This window comes from Aotus nancymaae, unplaced genomic scaffold, assembly GCF_030222135.1.
Source record: "Aotus nancymaae isolate 86718 unplaced genomic scaffold, 86718_ANA_hifiasm-v0.15.2.pri h1tg000065l, whole genome shotgun sequence".
Lineage (NCBI taxonomy): Eukaryota > Metazoa > Chordata > Mammalia > Primates > Aotidae > Aotus > Aotus nancymaae.
This window is the reverse complement of record NW_026988480.1, coordinates 4,333,531-4,347,618: the sequence shown is the minus strand read 5'-3', so window position 1 is coordinate 4,347,618 and position 14,088 is coordinate 4,333,531. Positions and strand designations below refer to the sequence as shown.

The window sequence follows — 14,088 nt, the reverse complement described above, 5'->3', positions numbered from 1 at the left end:
AGTGCTGAGGTTTTAGGGATCTATGGAGGGTCTTGAAACATATCGCCCCACAAATAAAGAGGGACTACTATACCTAAAAGGTACTCAGATACAGTAGAGTGGTCAGCACAAAAGCAATGAAAGTAACACAATGATTTTTCCTAGAGCTCCCCTCCCGTAGCCCAGCCTGCCTTGGCAATGTGCATCTGCTTGTAACAGGGTAAGATCAGCACTACGGCCCATCATTTTGGGAAGCTTGTAGAGAACTGTTTCTAGCTTTATCCAAAGTCAACAGACTACTCAGCCAGCAAATTAAATGTTTCACACACAAACCACCTGTCTAACTCACAATTACGGTGACCCAAAATAACTCGGCTTTATCGGCCAGAAGAAACACACCTCAGCAAAACCCACCAACACCCAAAATAACCTACACGAGATGCTGGGGCTCCAGCCTTAGGATTTCAGGGTCTTTCCCACGGACTGGAAGTTGAATGTTGTCACCTTGGGAGGCAGGGACCCCATTTCCCTCTCCATGTCCTGAAGTGATAGACGGCCACACCCCACCTCTTCCATTCCTCTTATTACAGATACCCTCCTACAACCACGTTCTGCCAGGATTTGTCTATTAGGATTATTTTGGTTTTTAAAATAAAGTTTATTTTCTTTTTCTTTCATATAGAAAGTAAGGAAAACACAAACATTTGGAAATCACTTATCTGGGGATCACTTGTCCCCAAGATAACCATGGTTTACGTTACGTTGCTTTTTTTGGTAGTCTTTCATTTTTAGAAGCTTTTTGGATAAATGTAATGCGATTTCTGAAATGTCTGAAGAAAATCAGATCCATCCCCCCACTATGTTTATGTACACACTTTGTACTCAACAGATTCAAGACACACTTTTCTCCATCTTTTGCGTCAATTTAAACAATTATGGGTATGGTGACTCGCACCTGTAATCCCAGCACTTTGGGAGGCCGAGGTGGGAGGATCACTTGAACCCAGGAGTTTGAGACCAGCCTGGGTAACATAGTGAGAACCATTCTGTCTCTACGAAAAGTTTTTAAAATTATCCAGGCATGGTAGAGCGTTCTTGCCATCCTAGCTACTTGGGAGGCTGAGGTAGGAGGATTGCTTGAGCCTGGGAATTTGAGGCTGCAGTGAGCTACGATCGCACTAATGCACTCCAACTTGGGTGACAGAGGAGAACCTGTCTCAAAACAAATAATCAACACCACCACAACCCCCAAAAACAATTATGTAACACTGTGCAGATTCAACTGTGGCCTCCAGCAAATTAGTGCTTACAGGCTATGACTTCTCTTCTGTAAAACACGGATAAGAATAATGGTATTCATTCTCTCAGGAGCTTCATGGAGAGGCGTGATGATGCAGGGAAAGCCTGACAGGGCCTGGACGGTCTGGAGTCTCTGAATGTGGGCTGTTAGAATGAGTTTGATTACTGTGGCTCCTACCTGTTTTCAGCCTACAGGCCGATATGGCAGGTCCTCCAACAACATTTTTCATTCAATGTCATCTTATTATCGCAGGCTGGGGCCGCTGTCTGTGCAGAGATTGCACCTTCTCGGCAGGTCTGTGTGGGTTTTCTCTGGGTGCGCGCGTTTCCTCCCATGTCCCCAAACTGTGCACGTTAGGGTCACTGGGGTGTCCGAATTGTCCCTGTGTGGGTGACGAGATGGGGGCCAGTCCAGGGCTGGCTTCCGCCCTGCCTCCTGTGCTGCCCTGGTAGGCTGCTGTCATCTGTGACCCTGAACTGGAAAAACTGGGTAAATCATCACATTACTTGCTTTTATTAATCTTTCTTAAATGTATGTATAGCTCGTATTTATTAATGTTTAATATTAGCAGTATTTGGTCTTTATTTAGAAGTGTTTTGGTCTTTATTTAGAAGTTTAGTGATGTTTCAGTGACCAGAAATATGTGGTAGAAATTAAGTTGTTTTTATCAGTTGGTCTATGGTAAAATTGGTTTCATTACCTGTTGTTCTGCATATAGCTGTGGTTTCCAAAAACCTAACCTATCGCTGATGTTAAGTGAGGTCTTACTGTATAATTATTCATTAGTGGTCATGATCTTTTGAAAGACTGGGAATTAAAGAACAAATGCAATTATATGGGGGCTGCAGAAACTGCAATCTTAAGGCTTTGGGGAACCTTCCCAGGAGGGGGAGAGGACAGGAAGGAGGAGGCCTGAAACACATGGTTTCTAGGAGGAAGTCCCAGGAAGCCCTGGGGTTGTTTGTAGATCAAACAAGTCTGGTCGGGTGGGGGTGGGTGGGAGGGAGAGGGCTGGCCCTGTTAGCATAAGCAAGTCCGAGCCAGGCAGGGAGAAGTTAGTGAGGGCACTGTCTCCCAGCTGCCCCGCCACTGTTCCCTCATCCTGCCGTTTGCACTAACTACACCCGGAAATACAGCCAAGATGATCGCCTTCTGTTTGCTATTGCTATCCCAGTGGGATCTGGAGTTTTTCTCCTTCTTAGCATTACCCAATGCTGCCCGGTTTTTGCTAGTTCAGCCCTCATCTCACCCCTCATAGGGAGCATGTGGTCCTCCATGGTTGTGTAGGGTTGAAATGGAGATGTCTGCTCCTGATTTGTGTTGAATAAATCCTCCATAGCCCTTCCTTCATGATGGGGCCTGCCGTAAGCTCTGCCGGGTGCCTCCACGAGTCGGTCTGATCTGGTCTTCGGTGCACAAACCTCGCTCTGGCTGTTTGAGAGCAGTGGCTCCTCCAGGTGTTTTCCAGTACCCCACAGGTCCCAGAGCACATGAGCACCAGCCCAGATCTCCCAATGAAAGGTCTTAACAGGTTGCATTTTCTTCATGATTATCAAAGCAATCTCCGTAAGAAACTACTTCTTGGGAAGAAAAGGTTCCCACTTGCTTCTCCATAAGTAACTTACAGAATGTACGTTCTGCCAAAGCTACTATCTGTAGCTTGACTTACAGAAGGCCTTATCCACGGTCATGGTATTCCACAGAGCATTGCTTCTGATCCAGGAGCTTGCTTCACAGCCAAAGAAGTGCAGCAATGAGCCCATGCATGGAACTCACTGCTCCTGCCATGTTCCCCATTACCCTGAAGCAGCTGGTTTGACAGAACAGTAGAGGGGCCTTTTGAAAACTCAGTTACAGGATCAGAGAGGTAGCAATACCTTGAAGGGCTGGGGAGATGTTCTCCAGCAAGCTGTGTATGCTCTGAATAACATCCCATATATGCTGCTTTTCCCATAGGGTCCAGGAATCAAGAGATTAAAAGGGGGAGTGGCATCATCATTATCCTTAGCGACCCACTAGCAACATTTTTTTTTTATGACTTTTATGTTCTACTGGCCTAGGGGTTTTAGGCCCAGAGGAAAAAAAATGATTCCACCAGGAGGCACAACAGTGATTCCACTGAACTGGAAGTTAAGATGCCTCATGATCAGTCTGGGCTCCTCAGGCTTTTGAGTCAACAGGCAAAGGTGGGATTTATGGTGTTGGCTGGGTGACTGACCCAGAATACCCTGGGGAAAACAGACCACTGCTCTAGTATGGAGGTAAGGGACAGTATGGGATGCAGGAGATCCCTTGGGACTTCCCTTAGTAAGCCCTGTGATGAAGGTCAATGGAAACTACCCTGACCCATTCCAGGTAGTATCACTAATGGCCCAGACCCTTCAGCAATGACGGTTTGCATCACATCACCAGGTAAAGACCACAACCAGCTGAGGTGCTGGCTGAAGCAATGGGAATACAGAATGGGTAGAAGACATCATAAATATCAGCTGTGATGTGATCAGTTACAGAAATGAAAACAGTAATTGTCAATGAGTATTTCCTTCTTTTTTGTTAAGAATATGTTTGTTTGTGTGTGTGTGTGTGTATGTATGTATACACACACACATATACATATCTTTTACTTTCCTCTTATCCCCTTAACATGTGACATAAGTAACTTCTATATCAGTGTTTAATTATTGACAATTTTACATCATAGTATTTTCAGTTACAGGATATCAGGAGAGAGTAAACATCAACTCAAGGACTTTACCTTCTCTTCTGGGAAGGGATGAGTGCATTTTCACTTGTATACAGGACAGCAGTGTCACGCCAATTGGAACTGTGACCTTGTTTTGTCTTTCTCTGGGAATTATGATTTAAAGGCATGCATACAGGTGGCGAGTTGGCAAGGGGTGAACTTGTGATGGCTAAGCAAGAGGTGTTTACCGGAGAGATCAGCATCTGAATGGACAGACAGTAAAGAAGATGTGCCCTCACCACTGTGGGCAGGCATCCTATCTGCTGAGGGTCCGAACGGAACAAAAAGGCAGGGAAGAGTGAATGTGTTCTCTGTGTTTGAGCTGGGGCACCCATCTTCTTCAGTGCTTGAGCATCAGAGCTCCTGGTTCTGGGGCCTTGAGACTTGGACAGAATTTCATCACCAGCTTTCCGGGGTCTCCAGCTTACAGATGTCAAACAGTCAAACTTCTTGGTTTCTATAATTACACAAGCCCATCCCTATAAAAAATCTCTCTCTGCCATAGGTACACACACACACATACACTCATAAATATATCCTATTCGTCATATCTCTGGAGAAGCCTAACTGATAAAGAGTTTGGAATAAATATTCCATTAGGGCTAAACAGTAGGGAGGATCAAAATAGGCCTAATTTTAAGAAAATCTTCATTATCTTTCTAATGATTTGAATTTGTTCAGAAAAAAATATATACATTTAGCAATGGTCTAATTATTCATTACTTCACGTCTACAAAATTAGCTTTCCCAGGAGGCAACCGTGACAGCAGATCCAGTGCAGATGTTTGCTGCAGTGAAACACAGTTCATGTCTCTCTCTCTTTCTATAATTTGAGTCTGTGAGAGGTGGCAGGAAATACATCCAAGGAAACTTGCTTGAAGGTGCAGCTGCTTCTCCAAGGCCTCCATAATCCCAAGCTCTGGGTCAGCCCCTGAGTCACAGCATGACTGCAGGGCAAAGGCTTAAGTCAGAGCCATGGTGTCCCGGCGCGCAGCTGGCCTGCTGAGACTTGGAGAGAGTCTTCCAATTAACACCGCTGGTTTCTCTGAAGTGGCCAACGAGCAGCCACTCCAAGTGTCTCAACTAAATTGGACCCGTTTAAGACCAGCCACACTGGATGAAGCATTCCCAGACGACACCACGGCTTATTTACTTGTGTGTTTCATCATCACATGGAAACGTGGGCACTTGCTGATCTGCAGGGGCTGGAGGGGAAAATGATCTTTCCCTTGTCAGCCAGGGGCATGGCTCAACGTGCCATCTGAAGCAGCTCTCAGTCTGCCAGCACCAGGGACTGCGTCTGCAGTGGGTGGCAGGAGCAAGCCTGCTGGTCCTGGCTCGGCTGTCCTGGAGGAGGCCCCGAGACACCGGTGGAGAGCGCTGGGCACACACAGGAGAACGACAGTGAGGTCCTGAGTCCTGGACATGCATTTGCTCGGGACTCCAACCCAGCAGCCCCCGAAACAGTGAGAGGTGCTCTGCACTGCAGGCAGGCACTTCATTTTTATAAGCTGTAGGGGGCACATATTCAGCACTCTCTCAAAGGCAACATGCACAGTTACTAAATTTCCTAAGAAAAAGAAGCAGACGTTGCTCTGCATCACTTGTGTGAGTGTATGAAGTAGAAAATCCAACATTTTCTTTGAGGGTTGTTTATTTAACAACATAATCTTTGCATTTTTCTGACTTTTTAAAAATGAGGGTTAGAGTGACTTCATTTCTCCAGTTTGACTGAATCAGGAAAGCTGCACAGATCCATCTACAGAGGTCTGCAGACAGCAGCAGGAGGCAGGCAGAGGGCCTGGTGTGGCCCCATGAGGGCCCTGAGGAAACCTGGTGCCTACACGTGTCGCAAGCAGCAGCTAGGATGCATCCTGCACTTCCTTTCATGCAGTAAAACTGGTGTTGCCATATCTCTAACTTTTTTTAAAAAGAAGAAATCAAGATCTTAATGCACAATCTTCTGCACTTTAAATTGTGACCATTTTCATCATAATTAGGATTTGTTGAGTGCAGGCTGACATGCATTTGCTGAGGACTCCAACCCAGCAGCCCCTGAAACGGTTCTAAATGTTCTACATGCATTTGCATGTATAATTCTCAAAAGCACTTTTTCTCTCAATATAAAGAAACTCAGGCACAGAAAAGTTAAGCAAGCTGCCTGAAATCATGCAGTAACACACCCAAGCCCTGAGTCCACGCAGCCTGGCTCTAGCCCCATGCTGTGCACTTCCCCAGACAGTGCAGGACCCTCAGCATCCTTTCTGCCCTGTCCCCTTTGTGGAGCAACCTGGTCATCTGGGAGATGGGCCCTGATTATTCAATCAAACATGGTAATCCTGTCCTCCTCCCTGATGACTGGTCAGTGCATTCTGGCCTAAGCCAATAGGTGTGTGGCACTCCCTCGGCCACTGTGATTGGTTCAGGAACGCACATGTGGCTGACTTGGGGTAAGTGAGCTGACCCAACCTCTATAGGTGCAGTATAGGATCCCATACATGTTCTTGTGCATTAACTCAGCTTGAGTGGCTTTTCTTTTTTCAGGCAAAGATATGCTAATTCGCCAGCAATCCCACTTCTGGGTATATATTCCCAAGAAATGAAAGCAGAATCTCAAAGAGATATTTGCATATCCATGTTCACTGCACCATCATCCACAATAACCACAAGGTGGAAATAATGTAAATGCCCAGTGACAATGGATGGAGAAAGGAAATGTGTTCTATACATATACTTGAAAGATACTTAGCCTTAAAAGGGAAGGACATTCTGTTATGTGCTACAACATGGATGAACTTCGAGGAAATTGTGCTAAGTGAAACAAGCCAGTCACAAAAAGAGAAGCAGGGGGAGAGGGCAAAGAGGAGTTGCTGTTCAGTGAGTAGAGAGTGTCAGATTTGCAGGGTGATGAGGTCCTGGAGCTCTGTTTCACAGCATAGTGAATATACTTAAATCTACTGAACTATGCATTTGAAAATGGAAGGAATGGGACATCTTATATTATTTTTTATAAATCACAATTTTAAAAAAGCAAACTGATTCAGCAGCTTATTCAAACCATTTAAAAGTCTTGCCCGGGTTGAGCAAAATAAGCATAAGTGAAACACAGACACTGCCAGGCCTGAGCAGAGTCTCCTGGGCCCTGCTGCCTGGAAAGGACGCAGCGTGGTCTGTGGTGACGGGTTCATATTCAGGCTCATTTTCCTCATTTTTCTCCCCATTAGCTGGGAGAAACCAGGGACAATATGGCAAGCTTTCAGACAGACAGAATTCATTACATGAGAACTGTGTGAATAACAGATTTCAGGAGAAACATTTCGAAGTCGGTTCACAGAAAACACCTTCACAGTATTCTAACAAGCACACAGAGGATAGAGAAAAACAAGTGTTAGCTGATTATGAACTGTTTCCCAAGCCCCAGTATTTCAGATGTCGGCAAGACACAAGACAGGTTCTGTGTGTGTGTGTGTGTGTGTGTGTGTGTGTGTGTGTGTCTAAGTGTGCACATGCATTCACAAATGCTTGAAAGACCTGAGTGAAGGCTGAGTAGTGCCTGGGGAAATGGGGAGGGGGAAGAGAAACAGGAACACTTGATTTAGGATTGTGTAAAGAATTGCGGCCCTCACTCATCCACAGGGTTCTTGGCTTTGCTGTGCCCGGGGCTTTGGTATTTAGAAGCAAGCACAGAAGTCTTATCAGAGCTGCAGCTGCTCCATAAACTGTGGAAGCAAGGAGGGAATTCAAAGTCAGGGCAGAGGCCGAGTGCACACAGGAATGGTGGTTTGCATATGGTGTTGGGCCAGTGTGGGCTGCAGCCAGCTTGGGCAAAATCAGCACAGCTGGCCAGAAAGGTAGCAGGGCTCAGGCATCCAGCAGGGCAAAGCCCTGGAGTTAGATTCTGGGTCTCCCCTGTGCATCCGATTGGGTACAATAGAAGCTTTCCAGCCTCTGTCGTCATCGGCACACAGGATAATGCACAGCAGCTGCTATGGGCTGAACTGTGTTCCCTAAAAATTCACATGTTGAAGTTGGAACCTCCAGCACTTCTGAAGGTAACCTTATTAGGATGAGGTCTTTTAAACAATGTTGATTAGGGCAGAGGCCTCATCCAGTAGGACTGGTGTTCTCATAAGTAGGGAATGTTAGGACACAGACACACAACAAGGGAAGACTGGGTGAAGACCCTGGGATAAGGTGGCTGTCTGCAAGCCAAGGAGAGAGGCCTCAGGAGAAACCAACCCTGCCAACACCTTGATCTCGGACTCCCAGCCTCCAGGACAGTGAGAGAGTTCACTTCCTCCCAGTCTGTGGTATTATGTCATGGCAGCCCTAGCAGACTAACACACCAGTACACTGCATGGCTGTGATGAAAATACTGAAGTAATTGAAGTCCAGTACAGTGTCTGTGGCTTGAGAGGCCCACACATGGTGACTGTCTCAGTCTCTGTGGGGCCTCTGACCTCCCTTCCTCTGGAGTTGAGCCCCTCCTTCCCGGTATTTTTGTGCAGCCCCATACTTGCTGTTGGCTGTGGGTTCAGGTGGGCTTGCACATGAGAGATCATTGGACAAAGGTCAAACAAACAGCACACCCACCTCCTCCACTTTCTCCTTCCTCTGTGGACACAGGGAATGGCTTCCTCGGGAGATCCGAGCAGGGTTAGAGCCTTGTAGCCCTCCCCATAGACTAACAGAACACAGAGTAGGGAGGAGGGAGAGTGGAAGTTAAGCAGGTGCTTGGGACCAGACTGGCAGGATTCAAGTCCTGGCTTAAATATTAACTTGCTTTTGGTCGCAGACAAGTTTCTTATCGTCTGTGTGCTGCCGTTTTCTTATTTGTAAAACGAGTATGATAACAATAGCAGTGACCTCAAAGGGCTGTGGTAGAGATTAAAGGGTTACTCCAGGAAAAGTGCATGAGAAGGGGGTGCTACCTTAGCCATCATCACTTCCTGCCCCGTGTCACTGGCGGCGAATCCACAAAGACGAAGACCTCTGCCCCTCCATGGGCTGAGCCGCCCTGTAGTCCCACTGTGCAGCCTGCACCCAAGCAGAGGCAGCCTCCTTCATGGCAAGGTGCCTCCTGGCTAACAAACAGCCAGACGGAGGCAAACCTAAGTGCAAGGGCAGAGATGACAGATGAGGCTTGAGTTTACTAACAGAATTGATTTGGTTTTCTGTCCTATCTAAATATGGAAGACTATCCATTTAAACAATTAATTGGCCATATTCTCTTTAATCTTTAAATCTCTTCCCAGTCATAAATTAGGCACCAAAGAAGAGGCCTGACAATAATTTCTGGGAGGACAAAGTGGACACGTTCAGAATCCTTGCAAAACCTGCCAGGGACCAAAGCCCCAGGTTCAGAGATATATTGTATGGGGGGTGGGGTGGGGGGGCATACTGGCAGCCACAAGGTAATATAGCCACATACGGTCCTTGGCCTCGTTTCTTCACACATGTGCAGGCACACACACACGGTGTCTACACATGCATGTATGTACGCACACGTGTTATGTATGTATATTTGCACAGAAGTTACAATGTATGTAGATGTGCCTGTATGCATGAATATATACATGCATGGGTATGTACACCATGTGCAGGCATCTCTGTAGGCATGTGTATATATACACACATATTTTATACACAGTTTGTGTATGTACGGATAGATGTTTAAGATACACTATGTGTGCACATGTATTGTGTGGGTATGCATTCATGCACTGTACACACATCTATGCACATGTAGTATGCGTGTAGATATGTGCGCATCATGGTGCACATGCATGGATGCACACACACACGCATCCCTTTTAGACCCACTAGTCACACTGTAACAGTGGACGGGGAGTCAGCCGTCTGACCACAGACCCTTCTCAGCTGCTTGATCTTGATCTTTGGAAAGTTACTGGACTACTCACTTTCCGCTCTTTGTAAATGACAGAACTCAGTCCTATAATTATCGTCACTAAATTGTTGTGTGACTGGCTGCAACACAATATTGCCATAAACGCAGCAAAGCCCTGATGTTAATTTTTTGTATGTTTCTTTCTACTCCCTTCAACTCTGTCCATCAATGGGATAATCAGGGTTCCCCCTGGTGGCTGAAATGTGTGGGTAAAGCCATCCAAGAAGGTCCTGTCTCTTAAATAAGCAGCCCCTTTCAGCTGCTTGCTAACCTGGCAGAGGGAGTGAGGGTCAGGGGGCAGCTGGCCACTGCAGTGGCGCCCACGACAGACGCTTCCCTGGTGCCTGCCCCTGCCTAGCCCCAGCCACGCAGCTGGGCTCCTGGCTAGAGCCGGAAATCTCGGTCAGCTGTTCTCAAGCCAGGCTGGAGCGGCAGAGGAGGTGGGTTGACCTCCTCTCAGCTACTTTTGTTAAACATGGTTTAAAGAACACAGTCATGGCAGGAGAAAATTAAGTGGATAAATTATCTTTTGCTTCCTCTTGAAAACTTGAATAGGGGAGAAATAGTTCCACAGGCTGTATATGCACTCACATTCCCACATTTTCATTTCACAAAGGATGCATTCAGATGACTATAAAAATGCTGTGACCAGCTTTCTTTCTCCTCAGATCAATACTCAGCTTTACCACTAGGGTCATCAATTTTAACACTTAATGTTCTCCATTTAGACAATTTCCCAATTAGCTAGAATGGACCTTTACTTCTGAATTAATTTAGGATTTGTTATTAAAAACTATATTTTGCTAACTTTTCCCACTAGGTCTACAGTACTGTCATAATGTAGTATGTATAGTTATGTGCATGTTTTGTGTATGTATACACGTATACACACACATACACAGATTAAAAATGATTACAAAGGCATGCAAGGAAACTTGAGGGCGATGGATGTGTTTATTACTTTGATTGTGGGTGATGGTTTCATGGTGTATACATGCCAAAACTGATCATATTATATACTTTCTTTGTACATATACAGGTTTTTTTGTGTCAATTATACTTCTATAAAGCTGTGAAATATAAAAAATAGCACAAAACCCACAAATCCCCATCAATGTTCTTCCTACACTTCACCTTGCAATATTAAATGGAGACTTGTAATTTCCCTACTAGAAGCTAAACGTTTCAATTTATAACCGTTTACTATTATTTTATATTTATTCAATTTAAGTAACTCAGTCTTCACACATAAGATTTATGCTATGGAGCCTCAAGACTCCAAATGTAGGCCACTTGTGCAGCGAGTGACAGTTCCAGCGGATCAAAACATCGCCCTCGGCCTGACTGCACCCAGTCCTCGCTAATATGACAACGGCAATGTAAAGGGGCAGAATGGAGTCAGCAGATATAAAAGGGAATCTGCCTTCCAGGGCACTCCCTGCCCAGCTCTGCCAATACACCACTGTGGGTGCAGATTTGGGGTTTGCCCATACGAGAGACCAGGTGGGAGAGAGAAATGATTGAGAGAGAAGGGCCCCCCTCCCTGTGTCCATGTGTTCTCATTGTTCAACACCCGCCTATGAGTGAGGACATGCGGTATTTTTCTGTTCTTGTGTCAGTTTGCTGAGAATGATGGTTTTCAGGTTCATCCATGTCCCTACAAAGGACACAAACTCATCAACACTGGGGTCTGTTGGGGGGAAATAGGGGAGGGGACAGTGGGGGGTGGGGAGTGGGGGAGAGATATCATGGGGAGAAATGCCAGATATAGGTGAAGGGGAGGAAGGCAGCAAATCACACTGCCACGTGTGTACCTATGCAACAATCTCTTGCATGTTCTTCACATGTACCCCAAAACCTAAAATACAATAAAATATATATAAATATATTAAAAAAAAAAAAAGAGAGAGAGAGAGAAGGGCCAAGCGAAGGCTGCAGGGATGAGGCAGAAACAGGCCAGAGGTACAAATAAAGTTGCTTCCACCACCACCTACACTTCTCTTGTTGGAACTGCGGCGCTGTAAGCTTGTGCTGCATCTGCCTCTCTGGTCCTCTCAGGCTCCTGACTATAGGACGTAATCACTTTCCCTATACACTTCTTGTTGCAAAAACTTGAGCCTGAAAATACTGGATTCTTAGCCTGAGTGTCAGCCGTGGGATTGGTGGGGTCCGTGGTGTATGGCAAGTGCTGGCCTGTGCTCTGGGAGCACCTGCTGCCAAGCTATGCTCACGACTTACTTGAAGGATGTGAGCCCTTTGGGAAGGCTCTTTACACATTCCAGGAAGAACCAGAATTTCAAGCCAAATTTGACTTTTAATACTGGCAACTTTACCTGGCAGAGAGGATGCATGTGTGGGCTAGATGTGGCAATCGGCCATCCATTCCCATCCTGTGGTTGATGATTTGTGCGATTCAGGATGTCTTTATATTCCTCCCTACCACTTCTTATTCACACAAAACATACAAGGAAAGGATGCATCTGCTCTTTAAATCTTGTCCCTTATGTGCCAAAGAAGCGTGATATATATTGGCTATTCCGTTTGCGTTAAGGTTTTATGTTTTGCTTATTTTTTTCTCCTCACTTCCTGCCCTGAAGCCCTGTAGCAGATTTATCAACCTGGAAACGGTGTGTCCAGTCTAAATAATCTCAATAGATCTAATCTCTTGGGGGTTTTCTTCTTTTTTTCCTTTACTGAAAAATATACTCAGATAAAGCCTTCTTTTATATAGCTTCGTTCATAGTAATACAAATTTGTTATTTTCTTACTAAGAAGGAAAAAGAAGGGTTAGAATATAAAGCGTTTAAGAATAAAATAAACACAGAAGTAACCATAAATTCAAATCACAAAACTTCCAGTGAAGGGAGTAATTCGGCAAAAGGGTTACCAATTATGCGTTGCTATTGGTGACAAATAAAGCATAGAAACCAAAAATATACAGATAACTCCTGAGTTTCATTTTATTTAATACTTGAACCTCTGTCTTCACTGAAGTGTTTGAAGTTTGCTTGTTGTCATTTTACCATGGTGACTAATAAGGTGCAAAAGCTATTTTGGGTTTTTCTCCTGCTCCACATTCCTTGGGTATGAAGGATGAAACAGTTCACACACACACACACACACACACACACACAATTCAGAGAAGCCAGAGGAAGCAAGTGCTCTGTACATAGATTAATTCCTCGGTCTGGATCATCTGTAACTGGTTATGATGATTCAAGCTATTTTGAATACTTGTTTGAAAGGCCCTCAGTTTCTCTTGTAATTTTTGGAAGATGTCCTGTTATCCCTATGGTAGAAAAGTTTGTTTTATTATAGGAAATGTTAGTCTGCACGTGAAGACATTTTGAATCATATTACACGAGCTACGGAAGTTGTGAACAAACTGTATCATATTATGGATCCAAATTAGCATGAAAACTGTGAAAATTAGCAGTTGATAAGCATCACAAACACAGATGCGATGTGTGATGGATTATAATGGGTGCTAAAATAAAATGTCAGTGAGTGAACAGTTTTAAGATTTTTACAAATTGTTTCATCTATAGAACTAGGAGTATTTATTTACAAGTAAGTAATTTTAGAATCATAGGAAAAGGTCAAAAGTACTAGTGAAGTGAGATGGCAAACATTATCATATAAACTAGCTTGCAGTTTAGAAATCACAGCACGCTCAATTGTCCACTGGCAACACGGTCTCTAGAGTGAAACTAAGAATTTAGGCCAACTACAGTTGAAAAATAATGCATAGTTTCTTCTTTTACCTTAGCATTTGCTATAGAATTTATATTCCCAAGGGATTCTTCATGCTATCAATTTGCCTGCATGTCTCCAGTTAGAAAACGTGAGCTATCATCTTTTGTGCATAGCATGTATGACATGATGGAAAAAAGAAACAGACACGGCTTATAAGGAGAAGAAATGACCCACGACAAGGAATGGGTTCTGAGCCGTGTCAGAAATGAGAAACTTTCTGAAATGCAAGTGCTTTGGGAAAAAATGTTTCACCTAATTAATTTGTCTGATTCTTAGAAGGCTCTAATGCCAGCAGAGTGCCAAGTCGCATGTAAATCTGCAAAACTTGTTCATCAAATGGCTCTTGATTTTATCCAATGTCTATCAGGCTACCTGTCATGAAGATCCCTAGGATATTGTCAA

General features: G+C 44.7%; 1 protein-coding gene across 7 annotated transcripts in view; it reads right to left on the bottom strand.

The window, feature by feature from the left end:
• COBL (cordon-bleu WH2 repeat protein) overlaps nt 1-14,088 on the bottom strand; it is a 289,353-nt gene that overhangs the window by 42,918 nt on the left and 232,347 nt on the right. Inside the window, exon 8 of one of the 7 annotated variants that reach the window (XM_064366672.1) lies at nt 6,647-7,741. The exons of the other annotated variants lie outside the window; for them this stretch is intronic. Within the exon in view, the coding sequence (XP_064222742.1) occupies nt 7,419-7,741 (323 nt within the window). The 3' untranslated portion in view covers nt 6,647-7,418. Of the gene's footprint in view, nt 1-6,646; nt 7,742-14,088 lie in introns of those variants that run through there. 7 annotated transcript variants of the gene reach the window in all.